Genomic DNA, 22,068 nt, shown 5'->3' with positions numbered 1-22,068 from the left:
TTATTATCTTCTGAGAAAACTGCTGTGGTCTATTAAGTGCTTGCCTCAGGACATACTCCTGTTTTCTAATTTGCCTTTCTTCCTTCGCTCCCATGACAGGAATTGACCCAGTCAAGCTGGAGAGAATTCAGCTTCCAGCTCAACATGCTGAGGAGAGAAACTCATATAATCATGTGCTTGCAGAAAGGCTCATCAGGATAATGAATTATGCTGCACAACCAGGTATTGCTTTTCCAGTATTTGTTTTCCTTCCAAGCTGAAATTCTTGAAGCTGGAAAAAAGCCATCTGGGCTCTTCTCTCTGAGGGGAACATGACTGTTTAACCTGCTCTTCAATGAGCAATCTGCACATATGGTTTGTGAAAGACAACTATTGGGTTTATCCTTGGTTTGAATAAACAAAAATGGAGTGATTTTGTGTTAATTTCATGATTTCATCCTGAAATTATGATCTGTGGCAGTTTTGCTTGTAAAAGTAATTCCAGTGGAGAAATAGTCCTGAAAATGATATGGTACCCTTTGCACTCCTTTGTCCATCACCTGTAGGTGGTAGCAATTTTTCCCATGATTTTTTTTTTTAAATCTCAGATTGTATTCTCAGTTCTGAACTGCTTTGCATGTGAGGTTTTTTTCTTCAGCTTTTTTTTTGTGAAATGAGGGTTACAGTGCTCAGTGACCCATTCCATGGAAATCTGACTTTTGTTCAAGCCACATCTCTTCTCCCTGCACTTCCCCCCTTAAAACTTCAAATGGGTGGAACTGGTTTTCCCCTGAAACTGACACATTATCAAATTCCTGATTGTTTGCAGAATAAAATCTAATGTTTGTTTGACTTGCAAGACTAGTCGGAGAGTATTAACTTGTGCTGATGTGCCAGTCAGAGATTAAAAACATGTTTATATATGAAAAGTTTCTACGTACAGCAGCAGGAAAAAGTGCAAGATGAGGGAATGCATTTATTTAAGTAAAGGCTTGTCTGGGAAGGGAAGTGCTGGGAAGGATGGAAATACTGGATTTTTATTACACTTGCTAAATGTTGTGTAGAACATCTTTTCTGGTTTTTGTGGGGGGATACTGCCCTTTGTATCTTTAGTTTCTGGCAGCACAGTGCTAACTTTTGAAGTGGTGGAACAGGAGTTGGAGTCAAAAGCTGAGACGTCAGTCTGTCTCTGGCTATCTTGTCTTAGTGTAGATCACTGAGCTCAGACCCTACATAATTTTTAATATCTTCTTTTAAAGTCCTTCTGACACTAAGCTTAAAATCCCAGTGCATTCTTTCACTCTGTCTTCTCTAGATTCTCAAATCCAGGCTGTATCTGAATCCTTTGGACTTCTTTTAAGGAAAAGCTATACCTTATTAGTATGCTACATACAAAGCTGCCTTTCACCTTGTAAATGTTATCCATGCCAAATGTCTCTGATCCTTTTGTAATTTTAGTGTAATTCACCCTGTGTTGCAGATTAATAAAGGCACTGGGTTTGGCTTATTTTTCAATAGTGTTAATCTTTGTTGCCTTCATATTGCACAGTTCTGCTTTAAATTACTCTTCCAGTTCTTTTTAGCCATCAGCATTGTAAGCCAGCATCAGCACTCATGCTTGTCAGATAGGGTGTGTGACAGAGGAGCAAAGTTTGACAGTTGGAGGAAAAGTAAAAATACTGAAGAACATCAGATAGTGAGAAGAACAATAATTGAACTGGGACTGTTTTGTGTACTGAAATTTTCTTTTCATAGATGCAAAAATCCGTTTGGCAACTTTGGAACTTGGGTGCCTGTTGCTGAAGCAGCTTGTGTTTTCCAAAAACGGCAGCATCATAAAAGATGTTCACCTTGCTTGTCTTGAGGTGAGTATTTTCTTTCAAATTTCCAGTCACAGCATTACTAGTCTTTGAGTCTTGTAGCATAGTTGAATAAATTTGTTTCATATCTCATTGCAATAAGCCTAAATGTGAAATTTGAGCTTCTAGAACATCATTGCACTGGTGGTTCTGTGCAGAGGAATCAAAACCTCTGTTCTGTCCCCAGCTTTGCTGTTATGCTATTTAAACTCATAACATCCCAAGCAGTGTTAGGTTTAATTTTCTCTCTGAAATTTGTATGTCATCCACCTCAGTAATGTAAAGAAAAGTTCTTTTGAAACTAATAAACTCACATAAGCTGTATTTTTATAAGTTCAGAATGTATTCTGTCAAATTTTGGGATGAAGACAGTGTGTGTGGGGTTATTAATAGACAGTCTCTTCTGTATAAATTTTGTGTGGGTTTTTTAATGTGATTAATAAGTAAATTGTGTATGTACTCCCTGAAATACATTTTATCTTTTCCAGGGTGCAAGGGAAGAAAGCGTTCATCTCCTTCGTCGTTTCTATAAGGTATTTATGCAAAATGCTGTAAGAAAAAGTCCTTTACATCACATGGAATTAGAAGCAAGCCTGCAGTCCAGTCTTTACTGGTGCCCAAGGCAGCACTTTTTTTAGATGAGAACTCCAAATTTGTGACAGAAAACAAAGTGTTTTGTCCTCTGCTTTCCTGTCCTTCCCATACCACACTGACATATGTCACAAAAGGGCTTTTGGAAGACTCAGGGTTTATACTGGAGGTCAAGTTAGCAGTCATGCCCCTTTGTTGCTTCTCTTATTTGTTTCATGGAAGTGAGTCATGCAATTAGAACGTGATTCCTGGGATTTTGTCATTGGCACTAATATGAAATGTGTTTGGTTTTGACATTACTTTTTGTTTGTGTCTTATCTGAAATGCTGATACTTAATCTTTTTTTCTTATTGGGGGCTTTTGCAGCTTTTTGCCTTTTTGTGTGTGTGGGTGTTGTAAATAGTGAAAGAATTAAAATGATAATATCGAGGTGTTAACTTCCATATACAGAGCAGTAAATCCATTGGAGATTTCAAGTGTCTGAAATATCTTCCTGGTTTTGTCAGAATTCTTTTGGAGACTGTTTGCTCAATATGGCTTCCAAAAAATAAGTCACCTATGGTGGGTTGACCTTGATTGGCTGCTAGAGGTCCACTCAGCTGTTCTTTCACTGCCCTTCCCCAACAGGACAAGAGAATATCTTGCTGCAAAGATAAAGAACAGAGAGATCACTTGCTAATTACAGTCCTGGGTGAAACAGAGCCAACTCGGCAAAAATGAATTTGTTGCCAATAAAAATAAATTTAGAGAGTGAGAAACAAAGACAAATTTAAAAATAAAAACAAACACCTTCCCCCCAGCCCTCCGATTTCCCAGGCTCAGCTCCACTCCTTTGTTCCTGACTCTTTTACCCTCTCCCCCTGCTGAGTGGTGTGGGGGCGATGGGGAAATAGGGGTTTGATGTCAGACCGTGACAGTTCATCTCTGCTGCCTCTTCTTCCTCACACTCTCCCCTGCCCCTGTGTGGGTCCCCTCCTCCATGGGCTGCAGGAAAATAATCTGTGGGTGCTGCACAGACTGCAGCTCTTTCAGGGCACATCTTCCTGCTGCACTGTGGGTTTGTGCTCCACCATGATCCTCTCCAGGGGCTGCAGAAGAATCAGAGTGTTTTCCATCAGTGTTGCTGTGGGGCTCAGCAGTGTCCTGCAGAGTCCTCCCCTCACAGACACCCTCTACATAACCAAACCAAACCAACACAGCTCCACAGCCCTCAGGTTTCATGGTGTGTTCATGTTCTTGCTTTTGGAAGGGAGAAGAAATTTTTCTGGATATGTTTGAAGACGAATACCGGAGTATGACAGTAAGTGACACCCTTTCTGCCAAATCCTCAAACCCAGATAGAGCACAGAAGCAGGAACAGTTACTGATAGTTACTGAGAACACTGGGCTCTGTAATAAAAAATAACAAAATATGACAAAACATGGGCAGTGGTTTTGTCTCTACTTACATAAATTGTTTATGTGAAATTTCACAACTTCTGATTTAGTAAAACCCATTACTTTCTGAGATGGAGTATACAGAAATTACTTTATCCTGCTAAATGGAACATTGGATTTATTTTTTCCCTAGTTACTAAACAATATAAAAATCTTCCTATATCTGTCTGAAGCCCAACAAGGTCTCAGTTTTGCTGGTGTCACTTTATTTACCAGTGGAAAACAGGGTTGGAGCAAGCAAACGCTGGGGCCTTTGCTCTAGGAGAGGTACTGCCTGTGAACATGTTAATGGATTACTAAGATTGATCTCAGTTCATATTTAACCTGTAAACATGTTTTAAAAGGAATTATCTGTTTCAATTCTTAGGTTAGAGTTCAGATTAAAATGCTGTGGGTACTCAGTTACAGGGTTTTTTTCCCCCAGTGGTCAGGGATTTAATGAGAAGCTGCTGTTTGTCTCTTTGAAAAAGCACAATCTACAGTTGGTGTGTTGTAATAAGTGTTTTAATATGGGAAGCATCTTACACGTATCTTACCAGCCTAACTAATGAAAGTTTGTAGTGAAACATTTGACTTTGAAAGTTACTGCATTATTAGAAACTGGAAAGTTGTTTCTGGAGAGAAAAAGTTACAGGAAACTTTTTCTTGTGATTGAAGTAACCACAAGTTTAAGTCAAAACTTAAAAGCAAACCTGACAAATTTGGGTTTTAGTGTTAGGGAAATACCTCTTCTTCAGTAATATTTTGGAGCTTCTCCCCTGTTCTATCAGTATGGAAACTTCAACAGTGTGTGAGGAAACGATGTACAAATATAAAACAGAGATGGCTTGTAAGAAGCTTAAAGTAGGACAGATGGTATTAAAATTTCTCTGAACTTTAGAATATGCAACAATGAGTTGTATTTGAAAGTAAAGAGGCAAATGCTTATTGTTCTCTTTGGTAATCAATGTTAAAATCCTTTTATAGATTAAACCCATGAATGTAGAATACTTGATGATGGATGCCTCAATCTTGCTGCCTCCAACGGGGACGCCACTGACTGGTATTGATTTTGTGAAAAGATTGCCTTGTGGAGATGTGGAAAGGACACGAAGAGTGAGTAGGACTATTTTTCTTATATTTGTTCATGGCAGAATGGTGCCAAAGTCCTTGAGCAATCCTAGAAATACGAATAATATTTTTCCTTGAAAACTGCTTGACTGAAAGCTTCATGCATAAAATCAGGAAGACATGGTGAAGACAGACCTGTGCAGAGTGTAAGATAATTACCTGTCCCAGTGGAGAAACTTTTAATCTATGATTTCTTGTTCTGGTCAACACAACATGTTCTTGCACTGAGGTTTTAATTTTTCAGGTCATACAGACATCCACATACAGAGGCATTTTGATATTGTCAGCTTCCTTTTGTGATCTGATGTCTCTGTCCATCTTGCAATTATATTCCTGGAGTAGGAATCTGCAGTGGAAGGCTGGCTGGCTTCCTACTGCTCATGTTTCTACACATAGCAAAAAGTTTAATTCTGCTCCAGAGTTCATCTTGCCAAAGTAATTAATGATAGAGATCTTGAGAATGAGGAGAAAAATAGCAAAATATCTATTTTTAGGACTGACACAATCTGTAGAGGTAATGCTGACCTGAATGACAACATCATTATCACCCTTCTTAGGTTAATCAGTTCTTGGCCCTTATCTGGCAGTGTCCTGTAAGCCTTGTAGTGCCAGTAAGTCTTAAAGAGATATTATTGCATGACATTATTATTTGAAAAGTGCTGTTCTTCGGGTTTCTCTGCATTTACATAAGTGTATATGTACATATATTCAAGTACCCTTGAAGAAAAAAAAAAAAATTTCCAGGAATCTTCTGAAAAGATTTGTTTTCATTACTTAGTGTAAACCACACAGCTTTTGTTATCACCGCAAGTTGTCTGATAAAATACAGGGAATTATTTTGAAAAGTATTCTTAGAAAGCAAAAATGCTTCCTGGAATTCTCTCTGAGGCATTTAACAGAAGGATACTTAGAAGTGCACATTAATGGAAACTGACTGTTCCATGGTTTTGATGTGCTAAATAAGGAATAGCTTAACTTCTGTTAGTGGAAATTAAAAAATCAATGCAAATATTCCTGTAGGGTGTTTGGGATGAAAGGGGCTTTGTCATCCACAAGAAGTCCCACAGTGCTTCCTTGTTGATCCTCCTTCCCCAGTCACATTGCTCTACAAGTTTTAGCATTTTCTCAATTCCTGGGCTGCTTTTTTCCAGCTGGGCTCCCTTGCTTTGCTGAATTGCCATGACAGTGTGCTGAACTCGAGGTTTATCTTGTGACATTGCTGCTGCCACTGCAGCTGCTGGGGTTTTGCTGACAGCTTTAAATGAACAGTCAATTCTGAGCATCCTGTGTCATATTTCAAAAAAAAAATTCTTTAGTTTTATTTCACTGGCAAATGAAGAAGTCTCTTACTTTGATTATATTGTGAGTTCCTAGCTGTTAGAGATCAGATCTTTTTAGGCTCTGACTTCTTTCTCTGTAGAAAGTCTCTTAAGTGGCAATAAACTGCAATAAAAGCTTACATGCTTTTGGATTTGTATTGATGTTGCTAACAAACTGAGGACTGTCAATGTTGTAGGAAGCACAGTGTAATTCCCTTTTCATCTGATATTCTCGCTTTTTATTTTTTTCCTTGCAAAGGCTAAAGTTCTGATTTTGTTTCCTGCTCCTGTACATTAATCTGCAGTAAGTGTGATTACATGTTTGGAGATGAGTGATGTTTCTTTTATAGGGAATGTATGCAACCAAAATTGATGCTATCTAGGAGGAAGAGAATTGAAGGGAAAAATAAGTGAAAGCAGGCTGAGTGATGGCTGCCCTCTAAATTAAAAAAACAAAGTAAAAAAGAAGAAACACAAAACAAAACAAACAAATAGAAAGCCCAAACACCTTGTTGGGTTTGACTTTTGGGTTACCAAAAATAGTCCTGCTCTTGATTGAATTTGAAAAGTTTTAAACCCAGTATTGTGAATTTTCCTTGAAGCATCTGGTAGTAAAACTGCTTTACAGTAATAGTATATAATTTCAGTAAATCCACAATCCATTAGAATGCAATCTGCCTAAAGGGCAGAGATCTCCCATTACAAAGTGACCCTGTTCTTATGAATAAGCCAGTGTTAATATCATATTTTTTTTAGATACCCTTGACATCCTTTGCTTCCCATAATCATATTGCCCCGATAGATTTCAACAGCATGCCCAATTCATCTGCTTTGTCATTTCATGGAAGAGCCGGGTACATGACTTCCCTCTCTTCATCCCTGCTGTGCCAGAAGTTTCTGAAAGCACTGCCAGGATGGTGGCTGGCCAAGCACTCACATTGCTGGTTCACAGGAGCCACAGTTCTGTTGATTTTAAAAATAGAGGGGTGAAGGGTTTTCCCTTAAAGCACTTTAGATTTGTTTTTCCTAATACTTCCTGCAATCCGGGAGTTTCTGGGCATTGCAGCTGTTCATGAATTCAGTGCTTTTACTGTAAGGCAGCAGTTAATTTACAGTATGCCACAGAATTGCTGTGTAGGAAACTCTTAAAAAACAAAACACCGGAAGTAATAAAAAATGATTTTTCATTTACTCTACTGAAAATACAGTTCTTGTAGGGGAAGAGGATTATAAATGGTGCCTTTCAAAATGTGGCTAATAAAATGATGATTGTTCTTTGACACTTTTGGTCTTTGCATACCATATGTCATGAATTTATAAATCAGAACTAACTTATTAATTTCACAGAGCAGCTGTTGAAAGTTTCTTGGGCCTGGTGCAGCTTTCAGAATGTTCTGCCCTGGTACAGACCTTCTGAGAATATAAATCAAGTGCTCCAAGAATGATGTATTATATGTGGTTAGTTTTGATGAACACAGCAAATTAAAATGCAAAAATCCCCACTGTTTTCTCTCTAACTTGCAGACATCTTAGCTGGGCTTGGCCAGAAAAGTTATCACTGCTTTTGAGTTCAAAATGTGACAGTCTCTGAAGGCTGGTTGTGTAGGTGTCCATAGCATATAGGTATGGCAAATACAATCAATCTTAAAATAATGATGAAAGAAAAAATTGCCTGTCAGTCACAATCTGTGTTAGTGTACCAGTGTCCCAAAAGCTCTGTTGCTTTGAACAGAACTTTGAACAGAACTTCATTGAACATTGCACATTTCAACTTCTTTCATATATTTTTCTAGCAAAGTTTGAAATTACATTCTACTTTTTCAATTTAAAATGTAGATCTACTGTATGAGAACAAACTTGGGGGTTATAAATGCCAGGATATGCTTGTAAGATTCTGTTAAAATATGTAGTACTGGCTGCAGCAATATTTTAATATTCTTTTCTTTAATTTCTGAAGGCAATCAGAGTTTTCTTTATGCTCCGGTCGCTGTCACTGCACTTGCGAGATGAGCCAGAAACTCAGTTACCACTCACGAGGGAGGGAGATCTGATAAAGACAGATGATGTTCTTGATTTGAGTAAGTAGTCCCTCCATTTCCCAAATAGTCTGACATGGAGAAATTGCTGGCTTTTTTTTTTTCCCCCTCTAAACTGCTTATTACTGCTATTTTTTCCTTTTGCCTGAATGCAGTGCTGGTGTTTTGTGGGAACTGGATGAGAAAGATCAGAGTATCTTGTAAAGAACCATTTTAATATTTTGATGGGCCCGTTGTTCATTGTAAACCTTTAGGGATAGTTGCAAGGTTGTCAGCACTACACGTGAATGTTTGTGTTGGGAGTCAGGGGATTCCACAGAAGGTTCATTCCATATTGCTGTGTGTGCTGCCACCAGAACGATATCTATTACTTTTCAGTGTTGTTTTTCTGCTGTAAATAGTTTTGAATCACTCACGTGTTGTGTGATGCCTCAGACTGCGTGTGAGGCTGTAGGTGTCTCGTGCAGGTGTCTTTTTAATCTTAGTCAGCAGCTCACTGTGTGAAGTTCACTGTCAGCTCAAATTAACAGCCTCAGTGCTTGGTTTCAGGCTGGTAACAGCATTCTGTTAGTGGAAATGTTTTAAATACCATGGCCAAGAGGTAAATCATGATACATTTAAAGCTTTTATTTCTTTACTGAAACTGAAAATGAGTCACAATATACTTAAGTCTTCTTGTTCACTCTGCCAAATATCCAGGCTTTGAAAAAGCAGCCAATATTTCTAAAAAAATGTTTGAGAGTTGTTTATGGTGGAATAGTTGAGGTTGGAAGGAACATGAGGAGATCACCTAGTCTAACTCCCCTGCTCAAAACAGACTCAGCAGAGAAAGCTGCCCAGTGCAACTTGTCGTCATATTTGAGGAAAAGAGAGGAAGCCAAAATGTGGTGCAGGTGTATGACCAGGGACACGTCCTCTAATCTCAACTAAATGTCCTTTGTGGGAACATCTAGGTGGATCCTTGATTTGTTGCATTCTTAGTAAGCAGTAAAGCAGAATATCATCCCTGCTGGGCTATGTGCTGTTGGGAAGGGTTCTTCTTGTCAGGTGGGAGGTGGTGCATTAACTCTCTGCAGCCTAATGCTTATCTTATCTTGGGCCACCAAGTTTTCTGTAAGAGCTTTTAATGCCTGCAGATGATTTCTGGAATTGTGATGACAGTAAATTATAAAATCATTAAAGATCAAGCCCTGAGGCAGATCAGGTACATTTAGACTATCTCCTCAAGTAGCTGTTATATTAGTAAAGAATTCATGTAATGCAATCTTCTCAGGTAAGTGTTGCATGAACATGGTCAGCTGTTTTCAGCTAATGTACATCTGTGCTGCAAGCAGCTGAGGTCTTTGAATTCTCCTTCCTTGGTTGATTCCTCAGACTTGTATTTTTCTTTGAGAAAGTCCACAGAGCTGTTGGATCTATGTCTTGGAGGTGTGGTGTCCAAACTGGCTACAGGCTTCATTTTGCATGAGGAAAAATGAGGCACTGCAGTTAATCTCAGAAAGGACAGCACCTTTCTTTGCAGCAGTGTCACATTGGTATTGAATGGCCTTTCAGCCTGTGGTTCGCTTTAATCCCCAGATCAAGTTTTCAGTTTCAAACTGAATTTTACTGGGCTTGGTATTTTCATCTAAATGTGTTAGCTATGTGATATGTAACTGTTTTATAGCACAGTTTTGAGTATTCTCAGATCAGTTCACTGGAAATGTGTTTAACTGCACTTCCTCTTCTGTTTTTGTCATCAAGGACGATGTAGCTTTTTACCCTTAAGCAGCTGTGAGCCAGAAACAGTCATGTAAATGACCTTCACTCAGTTGTATAAGCTCAAAGGATTCCTGTAACAGTTGCCTAATAAATGAGAAATTTTCCCTTCTGTTCTTTGATAAACTTTTACACTTCTACTTCAAGTTTTTGTCAGATCTAAAATGAAAACTTTCAGCTCTGGAAAGCAACGTCTACCTCTTGAGTTCTTTACCTGAAGTGCATTTTTGTAGTGGGGCAGTTGAATTTGTACAGCAGTAATTCCAAGTATTTTAATCTACTTGCTGTTGTACTAAAATCTTTATAAATATTCACATGGATTTTCTTGTTTTATTCTGTTTCTGTGGCTTGTCTTTCATTGTTCAGGTTGTTAGAATGCCATTGGCACAGTAATATTCAGTAGGGTTCAGTTGCCTACTTTGCCATTTTAGATCTCTGTGATTTTCTGCCTGGTGTCTCAGCTCCTTCTCTAAATAGGAATAAATCTTCCACAGGCTCCTATAGTAATATTTACCAATCCTGTATGGATTTCTTGAGCCTTCTAGGGCTGTGAGAAGGTAATAGCAATCAATCCTCATGTAACTGAATCACGTCCTGTATGTATTGCATTTATTGATTAAACTTGTTTTCTCAAATTTCAAGAGCTCACAGTAAATTCACACTGGATTAGCATTAATTACCCTCTTTTAATTGTGTTAGGGTTCCATTTTTCATCTCCTATCACCCAATCAATTTTGAATGGATCCTGCTGGTAAGGGGTAATTTGTAGATTCAGAGAAATGTTAGTTGGAAGGGACCTCTCACTTGTGGTGTGGGGGTTTTTTGGGGAGGGAAGAGGAAGTTGGTTTGGGGAGGATTGTTGGTTTTGGTTTTTTGAAACTTGAAAACCTTTGGTTTTAAATTCCACAGCCTCTCTGGGTAACCTGCTGTGCTGTATTATGTACAAAGGAATTCCTTGCACCTTCCAACCATAATTTATGGCTGTTGCCTGTGGTTGCATGACCTGCCACTGTGAAAAGCTGTGTGCTTCCACTTGTAGCCTTTATATCTATCCTGCAAATGTTTCTAGTATGAAATATGGTGTTAAATACTTGGTTAGATGTCTGGATGAGTAAATTTAAGTTCCACTGTTTTGTAAAATATTCAGAATACTTTACTTGCTATAAATTGTACTAGATGAGAGAGTGGAAAAAGACCTGCGTGTATCAAGTATGTGAATGAAAGTATCAGTCTGAAGCAAGGGAAAAAGCAAATCTAATTAAGATTAGCAAAGGTCTACTAGAAGTTGTGCCAGTTTAAGGGGTACTTGGTAGATTCCAGATGGTGTAAAAAAGGTGATTGAATCCCTTTTCAAGCACGATGGGTTTGAACTGGAACAGGGGCAGTGAGGAGATACGGGAGGATTTGTCTGGGGCCTTGTTGGAGAGGTCCTGGAGTAATGGTAAAGAAAGGGTATGTTCAATACAAGTGAATAAAATGCAGGGGTAAAGGAAAAAATGTCACCTCATTTAACAAATATTGGCCAAAGCCTGCTACAGTTTGCCTGGAGAGTCTGTGTAATCTTGAAGTTGAAGCACTTCCAGCAGTCAGAATAGCGGGTGTCTGACCTGTGCAAATCTCACTTGTGTCAGGAGCCAGAGTTTCTAATAAGGTAGAAATAATTACCTGCAGTGGTGCAGGACTGTCTCTGGTCTGCCAACAAAACTTTTTGAGACTTCCACTTAGTGAGAGACAGCAGCAATGTTGCAATTTCACTCCTGAGATGAAAGAGTTACTTTTTTACTGAAAGATAATAAAGGTGATAAGAGAAAGCAAGGTGTATATGTAGTACAGTACCCATCTTATATGTGGCTTGTCAGGTGTATGAACCACTGTTGTTTAAAATCTAACTTGTCCTTTCTATGTAGCTATAAATATTATAGGGAAATTTAAAATATTTTTTAAAAAGGCAAACAAAAGCTTTAACCATGTGTTGTCAAAATTATTATGCTTTTATAGATTAACATTTTATGTAATGTAAAACACCCAAACCCAAGAATTCTCAACTTCAGTGATTAAATAACCTTTTTCCTTCCTTTCTTCCTTCAGATAACAGTGATCTAATTGCCTGTACAGTGATAACAAAGGATGGGGGTCAAGTTCAAAGATTCCTGGCTGTGGATATTTACCAGATGAGTTTGGTTGAACCAGATATTGCCAGACTTGGATGGGGAGTAGTTAAATTTGCAGGCCTTTTGCAGGTAAGAGAAGTTGTAGTCTAGGTGCTTACTTTTTCTGAGCTGAAAATCTACATTTTGTGTTGGATAAACAGTAATACCAATATTAGCTTTCATATTTCAGCTCTGTACAATACTTATTTGCTTCTTCAGCTGTTAATCTTTTTTTCTGCTTCCTGCCTTTATTTCTGATTTTCTGAAGAAGTGTACACAGCTTACTAGAAACATACTTGCAGATGAGGTGACTTCCCTAGTATATATTGGGCTGTGTTCGTTTGAACACTGAAGTCATTTCCAGCTAGGATTGAGTCCCAAACACGTTGCTCAGGAACTCTCCAAGAGTTCTTATCTTCCTACGTGAGTAGGGAAGGTGACTAAGTTGCAACTTCAAAATGATCTGTGCTTATCTCATTGATTTCAAAAGCTTTAGGAAGTTTCTCTGATTTGTGTCTCCTTGCCTTGTTTTTATCTCCTGAAAATTTGCTATGTTCAAATAATTTAATTGAATTTTAAACTGACTAAATCTCTCTGAATACCAGTTTCTGAAGGAGTAAATCCAAGGTTGCACAAACTGCAGTTGGGGTTTTTACTGTGGAAACTGTCTTTGTAAGAGCTTCAATGGAACATTCATAGTGTTTTCTTTTAATTTTGATCCTTAATCTGTATTTTTTGAAAAGCTTGCTTTGTCATTCACTCCTTGCCATGTGTTACTCTTTAGGACATGCAGGTGACAGGAGTAGAGGATGACAGTAGAGCTCTGAACATAATCATTCACAAGCCTGCCTCGAGCCCTCATTCTAAGCCCTTCCCCATCCTTCAGGCCACGTTCATTTTCTCGGATCACATCCGCTGCATTATTGCCAAGCAGCGCCTGGCCAAGGGCCGGATCCAGGCCCGGCGCATGAAAATGCAGAGAATAGCAGGTGAGTGGTGACTGTGAAATGGTTCTGGAAACAAGGCTTGTGTGGCATTGCAAAGCCCTCTGTAACACAAGGGTGAGGTACAGAAATCTTGAAAAATGGTGGCCACAGAAAGCTGTAAAGCAGTGTTGAGTTTCAAAGTGACAGATTTTATTGGAGTGAAATATGTGGTTTCGTAGTTATGACAGACAGTTCAGGAACGGATGAAAAAGGAATCCTGTCTGGTTGCCGCTTTCTGCCAATTATTGTACAAAACTCAGCGTTTCTCTTCAAGTGTGGTGCAGTGGTTCAGAATTCCAATGGAAAGCAGATGTTCTGCTGCCCCAGGACTGCACTGGAGCTCAGTTTGCTGGAGTTGGATGGTCTTGATGATAATGCTTGGATGTGGTGATGATGAGCAATCCAAAATGTTGAGTGGCATATCAGCACTAGATTCCTGTGCTTGGAGGAAATGCATGTGAAGACATGAAGGAAAGAGTTGCTTTGAGGAAATAGCAATGATTCAAATATGACTTGAGTATTGAGTGAAGAGTAAATTGAAGCTTACCAGTAAACTGAGTGAACTTGTGAGTGCAGGAAAAGAAGCTTTGAAATATAGGATGGAAAATAAGTGTGCAAATAAAAAGGAACTCAGTTATCAAGGTTACTTGGATAGTCCAAGAACAATAATGAACTAATCAGAGCTGGGACAAACAAAGTCATAGCTAGTATTAAAATTACTGAGTTGGACAGAGAATTATTATAGATGCTTTTAGATTATTATGAATCTGTAGTTTTATACTTCAAGTTTACAAAGGGATATGTCATACTTTTGTGGCTTTCTTCATATAAAAAAATTTAAAGCAAGTCTGAGGGTAATACAGATCTATTTGATACTAAAAATTTTAAGTTGAATGGTAATGCAGAGGCAGTTTTTTGCCAGTTTAAAGCAGACTCTGTCTTTCAATGGCTTTCTGCAGTGTTCAGTTGTAACTAATTAATTGCTTTATTTGTACAGGGAAAAACAAAAGGTTTTTTTATTTTTAATAACTCCTATGGCTTGCTTAGTGCAAGGAGCTTCCTGTAATCCTGTTTGGTTTAGCCCTCCACTATATTCTAGGATTTCTTTAGTGTGAATGTGATGTGGACAGCCAGTGGTAGAACAGGTTGCCAGAAGTGTTCTCTCATTTTCCAATGCAATTGTAACCATAATTAAGAGGTAAATGCAGACAATCACTTTAAAAATCTGGCTTAGTCTTAAGATCCTGAACAAACTATCAATTTTATTTTCACCTCCTCTTCCTTTTATATATTTTTGAGTAACAAAAATTATCAATTGTGATTAAACATAGCTCTCCTGGATCTTCCTGTTCAGCCTTCAACTGAAGTTATGGGTTTTGGACACAGCTCTGGAGGCACAGCCCAACACCTTCCCTTTAGATTCTACGACCAGTCCCGGCGTGGGAGCAGTGACCCCACCGTGCAGCGCTCTGTCTTTGCATCTGTTGACAAAGTCCCAGGTGAGATGAGCATTCACTGACAAAAACTGTATTGTAATTTATATAAGCAGTGAAAAGCTTACTGTAATATGTTCCTGAACACACAAGTCCAGCATGAGGCTTATGGATAAATTTGCTCCGTGGGAAACAAATAACAGCTGGGTGTGTATTCTGGGTATGTCATGAGCAATACTTCATGACAAACCCATGACACAGCTTCCCCAGATGTGCTGAGAATATCTTAATACTTTGCCTTCCTTTACAAACTGAGTCAGTTTAAATCCTGTTTTGCATACTCTAATATTTATGCAACACACCTGTCAGTTGTGTGTATTTCCTCCTTTCCTTTGGTTATGATGATTTTTGTGCCAGATTGTAAAAATAACCAGGATACTGTGAACTGCTTCATCTACCTCAGAGCCAGCAAGAGAGAAGAGGGCCACAGCTTCTCCTTAAACATTAGCTTGGAATTGGGATTAAAGGAATGATTCTAAAAGAATGAGCTCTTGGCTTTTTGTCTCTTATTTTCTGTTTCGCAAAACTGACTTCTGTGCAGAATTTCTTTTCCAGATGGTGAAATTTTCTCATTTTGTCTTGAGTCATTTTAAATTTGAATTTCATACTGCTTGAAAGTACTTATTTGTGCTATATTATACAAAAAGATACTATGTCATTACCCCAATTGCTGCCAATCCTTTCACAGAAGTCAGCATTGCTCTTTAGATGTGATTCAGTGGTTCAAAATTCAAATGCTCTACTTACACCACAGATGTTTAACTGCTTTAAGACTGAATTGGAGCTCAGTTTTCCTGAGTCCTGGCTGGGGAACAGCAATGATAAAACCATAGATATTGCCAGTCATGTTTCTCAAAAGCCAAGTGTGTGTTGTATGATGGGAGTGTATTTCCTTATTTGACGTGACTTCCATGGAAAAGGTGTGGTTGGAAAGGTGTCCCAGAGTTACTGTTTCAGCTTTCTCCAAGACAAGTACCCTTGTGTTCCTAACAGGTGACTTCATCACTAATTTGAGGGGGGGATATTGGAGGTGGTGCAATATTGTAATGTGTTCAAACAAGCACACACTTCCTTTGAATTCCAGGAAATGGAGACTTCCACTTGCAAATCCAGAGGAAAAAGTATTGCAGAGCTTTTGTTTGGTACAAAGTACAAGAAATGGGCCACAGAACATTTAAAGTGTAGCATCTTTGAAGTGCATTTTATGACAACCGATACTATAATAAAAAATGGATTCATATCCTGTTTTACATCTGATTACAAAACAAGAATCAAATGCCTCTTTCTTGCTCATGAATGAATGAGGTTTCCTTGTTCTGAGTGATTTTCATAGGAATCTCTTTGTACTTATCCCTTAATGAGGCCCACAGTGATTTTCACTTCAAGAGGAAGACTTTTTTTGCCTTTTAAAACAACTACTGAAGAAGTTGCAGTTAAATTACTGGCTTCATGTATTCAATTCTTAATTTCTACAGCTTCATCTGGTGCTTAAGAGTTGTGCAAAGCTCATACAGTCAGTAAATTTGGTAGTACTTTTAAGAAACAAATTATGCTTTCTCTGTGGTGATGATGTCCTTTGTAGAGTTAAAGGAGAACTATGTTTTTGGCAATATTTTTGGAAGATTATTTATTACTTTTAGTATGATGTTAGCTGTCAGTGCTGTACACCCAGTGTGGGTTTTAAGACATTAACATAATATAAATGTTTTCAGCTCTTTTGCAAATGTTGGTCTGTGGAGGATATTAATACAGCTGTTGAATCAGTTCCCTAATCCCCCTTGTCAATGAATTCAGAATTTCCAAGAACACATATTTCAGTCTGGTCTGGTTTCTGTCACAGTGCATACATAGAGCTCTCCATATTTCACTCGAGAGTGTGCAGTTACCTTATTGTAGGCAAACTGTGCTTTCTTTTTCTTTATTGTTTCCTGGTCCAAAGTTAAAATGTTTTTGAAAGTGCTTCTTGGTATCTGGGGGGAAGAGGGTGAGGATTGTTGTAGCTCAGAACTGGATTTTGTGCAAGTCCCTTGAAGGGTGATGAGAATATAACAGACCTTGCTCCAGAACATCCCTGTTCACCTGTACGTTTTATGGAGTGTTATCCAAAGGCAGTGAGGTGCTGGAATCATCCCAGCCAACTGGCTGATAAACTGGGCAGTTCTCATCAGAGAACAACATAAGCAAAAGCCTTCACTTGATCAATTTTAACATCATGAAGTCATGGCTATGAATATGCTTCAGGGTCTATTTTAAGTTAATGGCCTTTGCTAGAATGTTAGAGCATTTTAGGGATAGTTTAGCTGGCTGGACTATTCACCATCTGTGTATGAATATGATACTTTTGAAGCACTCTATGTAAATAATTATATTGTTTTCAGAGAAACCAGCAAATTTGGTAGGGGCCCTGTGAATATAGGCCTTCTACTCAAAGTAAATAAATAATGACTTCCTCTCCAAGCAAACTCAAGTATTAGTTTCAAGTATCAGCTCTATTCTGAGATTTATGTTCCCAGTGTGTCTTAAGGGAAATCTTAATGATTTCCAGCAAAAGGTGCATCTAAATATTTTAACAAGTGTGGTAGCTTACCTACTGAGTAAATTTATTTTGAAAAGCAAAAGGAATCAATAGATATCTCTTACTATTTTATCCATTGTTAAGACCTTAGTATATGATGGTGATGATGTGATTTTGAGGGGAAAAGCTGAAAAAACCTCTCCCTAACATTAGCCATGGCAAGCAAACTATAACCATCTGCATTTTAAAATCTGAAGGAAAAAATGATCTTTTAATACTTTGTAACCCTTTAAATAAAAATGAAAACACAGGCAAGAATTCTTTTTAAAATTTGCTCAACAACTACTGTAGGAAAATCAGATTGGAATAGTTTACTTAAGTGTGATATGAGAATTTGTAATGAGATAACAACGCAGAGAAGAACAGTAAGAGTAGTAGAATAGTAAGAAGAATAGTAAGAAATTGCCCTAGAAGACATTGGGGCAATGAGAATATGGTTTGCACTGAGAAAACAGTTACTACTTTCTTGGCCAAGATTTTATTTCTACTTCTCAGGCTTTTTTTTGTTTGTTTTTGCTCTTCCTGTTTTCTGCCATCAGTGCCCTTTCTCCTCTTTCTCACCTCCATTTTTATTCTTAGGAGAATTTGTTGTTAAGGCTGCCTTTCACATGAAAACTTTTATAAGGCAATAGGTGAGCTTTTTACAGGAAGATTTGAATTAATTGCTTAAGAAAAAGTTCCTTTAAAGAGAAGCTATTTCAGGTTTTGGCATGAAATTTTGCTGCTGGTATGTAAAATACAGTAGGAGGATAGCTGTTGATACATGTTTTAGGAAAGAAAACACAACCCTATGAAAAACTATGATTATGAAAATAAGATCTCCAAGGAACTGGAAAGGCACATCTTTACAGTAATACCTTGCTGATTCTTAAATAGAAAGTTACGTTGAAGCAGAATCATGACTACTGGAAAGGAAATATTTTTGTTCATTAGTAATCTCAATCACAACTTGAGAGTCATAAAGTAGTGACAAAGACCCTCTAGAACCTTCTAAGTTAATTTTCCTTCCTGTAGCTATGATTAATTCTGCTCCCTTTCTCTTTGCAAGTATTTCCTGAAGGAGTTTCCTGATTAGCAAATTTGTTCTTGGTCATCAGTTTCCCAGTTAGAGTATTTTGAATGATTTAGACTTACCTTTCCCTCCTATCTAAATTAACTTCCTGTTAACTTCAAATCCTTCCTCTGCAGCTGTATTGGGAGAGAAGCTATGTTAAGATCATTTTGAAGGAAATGCTCCCTTGTTAAGGACATGAATCCCTGAGTGCTGTTTTGCAGAAGTTTGGGCAGGCAATCCTGCTGAATCAGGGCAGCTTTCCCTGGGATAGTCAGGGCAGACCTTGTTTACTGTTTTCTGCTATTTTGGTGAGGATGGAAGATTTTTCCTCCCTTGAAGTGCAAACCTGTTGTGGGTGTAGAGTGCCTTGGTTGGGTACAGCTTTTTCCAGCATTGTAAGGGAAGAAAAATATCTTGATGTAAGCACTTCTATACCAGTGACTTTAGTAGCTGTTCTTAAAACAAATTTCATTCACTTTAACAGTTGGCTTTGCCTCACTTCTGTGGTCAGAAGTTCACTGATTATTCCTTGTTTCCCCATTCTAACTGGTATTTCAAAATATGAAGTGTGTGTGAGAAACCTAATGTACATCTTCTGTGATTAAAAACTACTGCACTCGGGCCCAGTGATAGAGGAGTCTTTCACGTTTGAGGTAGGTCAGTTTGTGGTTAACTTTTTGCAGACTGTCAGGCGTCACTGTGTGTGACCTCAGTTCAACTTATCTAAATGATTGTAGAAGATCAATCAGGTTGGTTTCTGAAATAAAATACATGAATTTATTTACATTTATGGGTTAATTAGCCCCTCACCAAACTGTTTTGTTTTTCACTAAAATAGATGGCTCCTGCCGTGGTGGTTATTTAATTCTTTCGAGTGGTGTTCATCTTGGACATAATGAATTGAAACTTAAAATAAGAGAAAAGCTTGGTAAAAGTGGCATTCACCCATCTAGACCTATGATGCAAGTACTACAGAAATTCAGGATAGCACTGTGTTTGTACAAGTGGCTTTGAGTGTAGTTCTAGAGTGTAAGCATGGGGGCGGGAGTGCAAATCGAGTCAGATTATTAACAGGACTGATAACTGTTAGCTTTTCTCTGTTCTTTATTGTGTTTTGTTCACTTGTAGCACAACCTGTCAGTGTATGTTGCTGCTCACAGCGTTTTCCTGACTTGTCATTTCTGTTTTAAAGCTTTCAGTGGGTCCTCCGGGGCACTACATGAAATCGGCACCACTTTGATACAGTATTTGCTCTTACCTTTCCCCAGTTTCTTCAATAGGTTAATTCTTTCAAGCCAATAATTAACTTGTAAACTTCACTGTGCTGTTTTGCAGGCTTTGCTGTAGCCCAGTGTATAAATCAGCACAATCCCTCCCCACTCTCATCACCATCACCTTCCAGTGGCAGTGGGAGCACAGGGCGCTGTGATTCAGTGACTGCGAGCTCGACATCCACCCCTTCTGCTGCACAGAGCCCCTCAGGTATTCAATCACCATTTTCAGCCTAGGCACTAAGGGATATAGAGTAGTTCCTTGTAAAATTAAGTTACTGTGTTATTGGATTAAAAACAATGGGGTTTTATGGTTTCAGATCACTTGATCATTCAACTAAACCAATTAAAAGTAAATTGTGGTGCAAATTTTAATGATCTCTTCAGCTTTCTGGAACTCTAATAAATACTTGGCATCTTCCAGTAGTGATTTTAAGTACTGGTGAAACTATGTCCTGCTTGCCTGTCTGCTCTCCTAGCACATACACTTTAGAATGCTGTGGGGTTTTTTTGTTGATGGTTTGTTTTGCTTGTGTTAACTGAAGTATTGCTTTGCATGAGTATGTGATCTAAACTGTTAGCCTTTCACCTTAGTGGATAAGTTGATCTCCATCTTTTTTGAACTGGGTGACATTTGCTTTTGTATGTTCTTTTGATACTCATGTTAATTTGTAGCAGTGGGCCAAATATGAAGTTTTTGGAAAATAGTTATTTAGGATGTTAATATTGTAAAGCTTTTGCAATAACACTCTTGTGGCTGAACACCACCACCTTTCAGGAGGCTGTTCCATTGGTTCAGAAGAGGCTGCAGTATAAATCAGTGACAGTGTAACTTTGACAAATGTGGCCCTCATTTGTTTGCACTGGTCAATATATTTAGTGGGTATGTTTAAACTGGGACTTCTTGTTGCATTAGAACACCTTCATTCCTCCTTTCTGGATAGTGATTGTAGAGAATCTTGTAATGGTGTCTGTTCTGAGTGCAAATTATGTGTGAGGTAAAGCCTTAGACTGGAGACTAAACAAGAAGTGAATGCTGAAGGGTGCAATACTGAGCTGCTTTCCTGCTAGAACTGATCCCCTCTGCCTCATTTGGTTGTAAAACAAAACAGGGAACCTGATTCTCAAGGCCTTTTCAAGCAACCCCCTCATTTCACTGGTCACTTCCAGTGTTGATCACTCCTTGAGAGGGATGTTCTGGTTACCCCTTCTAAGACACACCATTTTGGAAGCCCCAGGTAGATCTAAACTTTATTGCAGTCCTACAGGAAATGATGCAACCTTTGTTAGGCATTTAGTGTGTTCTGTAGCCTTCACTGAACAGTGTCAGCAGATCAGTGTGCATTATATGTTCAAATTGGCTATCCCTGCAAGAAATACTGGTGAAAAGGGTGAGAAAAGGGTGCTTGTGAAGTTTGTGAACAGTAAATATGTAAAGCATTCAGCACCCAGACCCTAGAGGTGCTATCATTTATTTGTCAGAACTCTCAGTATGGATTGGCACTGCAAGAAAAGATTTGTTTGATGACATGTTTCTCCTTAGCAGTGTAAAAAGGCTCATGTGCAGTATCCTTGCTGTATTTAAATCATCTGTGATCAAGGAAATGTAACTACAAGTTCTTGCCAACAGTGGCTAAGAGAAAACTGTGGTAAAGGAAATGAAAATAAAGAATCTAAATTATTTTTGTTGTTGTAAGCAACATACCAGTTCACAGAAATATCAAACAAGACTGTACTACGTTTCAAACTGAGGTCTTTCAAGTGCATATAATCTGGCTTCTATGAAAAAATGCCTAGATTCAGAACACATAATTACTCACCAAGCATAAAAAGATAGTGCCTAATCTAAGAATAAGCACAGACTGTAGTTACCAAAATTACAGTCTACTTACACACTATCTTGGCATTTGTATAGCATAAAATTCTGTTTTTCCTAGAGTTTAAAAAGCCTGATGACAGGAGGGTGGGTTTTGTTTCCAAAAAAAAATAAAAATAAACAATAACAAAAACTCTTAACAAACTCTTCCCTACCCTCCCCAAAACCAAAAATAACCAACACAAACCAAACAAACAAATCCAAAACAAACAACAACAAGAACAACAGCAAAAAACAAACAAACAAAAATACCAGAGGAAGGGTTTCAGTGTGCACTTTACTGGTTGCATTGCATGAACTGCCCACCTTGACCTTCACTGTGAATTAATCATAAATTATGTGTATGCATAATGCCACATGCCATGCAAGAAAACAGTCTTTGGGTGGGGTATGATTTTTTTGCCCAGGATCTGGGCACACTGATGCAGGTGCTTTAGCAAATGTAGCTGTGAAGATACAGATCTGTGTCCTACCACCGTGAGCACAGTGACCTTCAGTAAAGGCAGAGGAGGTGAACATGAGAATGGGTGTCAGCTCCTTCAGTCTGGGGTCAGCAGCTTCACTAACCTGCTGC

The 22,068-nt window shown here is 38.4% G+C and overlaps 1 protein-coding gene across 5 annotated transcripts in view; it reads left to right on the top strand.

Annotated features, from left to right (window-relative positions):
• Window positions 1–22,068, top strand: part of CLEC16A (C-type lectin domain containing 16A) — a 61,898-nt gene that overhangs the window by 26,121 nt on the left and 13,709 nt on the right. For 4 of the 5 annotated variants that reach the window (XM_050317072.1, XM_050317070.1, XM_050317073.1 and 1 more), the window contains exons 13-22: window positions 100–222; window positions 1,735–1,844; window positions 2,327–2,371; window positions 3,679–3,729; window positions 4,833–4,961; window positions 8,253–8,373; window positions 12,178–12,329; window positions 13,024–13,228; window positions 14,557–14,724; window positions 19,683–19,829. In XM_050317072.1, coding sequence (XP_050173029.1) covers window positions 100–222; window positions 1,735–1,844; window positions 2,327–2,371; window positions 3,679–3,729; window positions 4,833–4,961; window positions 8,253–8,373; window positions 12,178–12,329; window positions 13,024–13,228; window positions 14,557–14,724; window positions 19,683–19,829 — 1,251 coding nt within the window. Of the gene's footprint in view, window positions 1–99; window positions 223–1,734; window positions 1,845–2,326; window positions 2,372–3,678; window positions 3,730–4,832; window positions 4,962–8,252; window positions 8,374–12,177; window positions 12,330–13,023; window positions 13,229–14,556; window positions 14,725–19,682; window positions 19,830–22,068 lie in introns of those variants that run through there. The other variant, XM_050317075.1, reaches the window with a different exon arrangement.

Source organism: Myiozetetes cayanensis, unplaced genomic scaffold, assembly GCF_022539395.1.
Source record: "Myiozetetes cayanensis isolate MyiCay16 unplaced genomic scaffold, myiCay2020 scf20-37, whole genome shotgun sequence".
In the NCBI taxonomy this organism is placed as follows: Eukaryota; Metazoa; Chordata; class Aves; order Passeriformes; family Tyrannidae; genus Myiozetetes; species Myiozetetes cayanensis.
The sequence above is the reverse complement of the archived record's forward strand: the minus strand, read 5'-3'. Positions and strand labels throughout refer to the sequence as shown.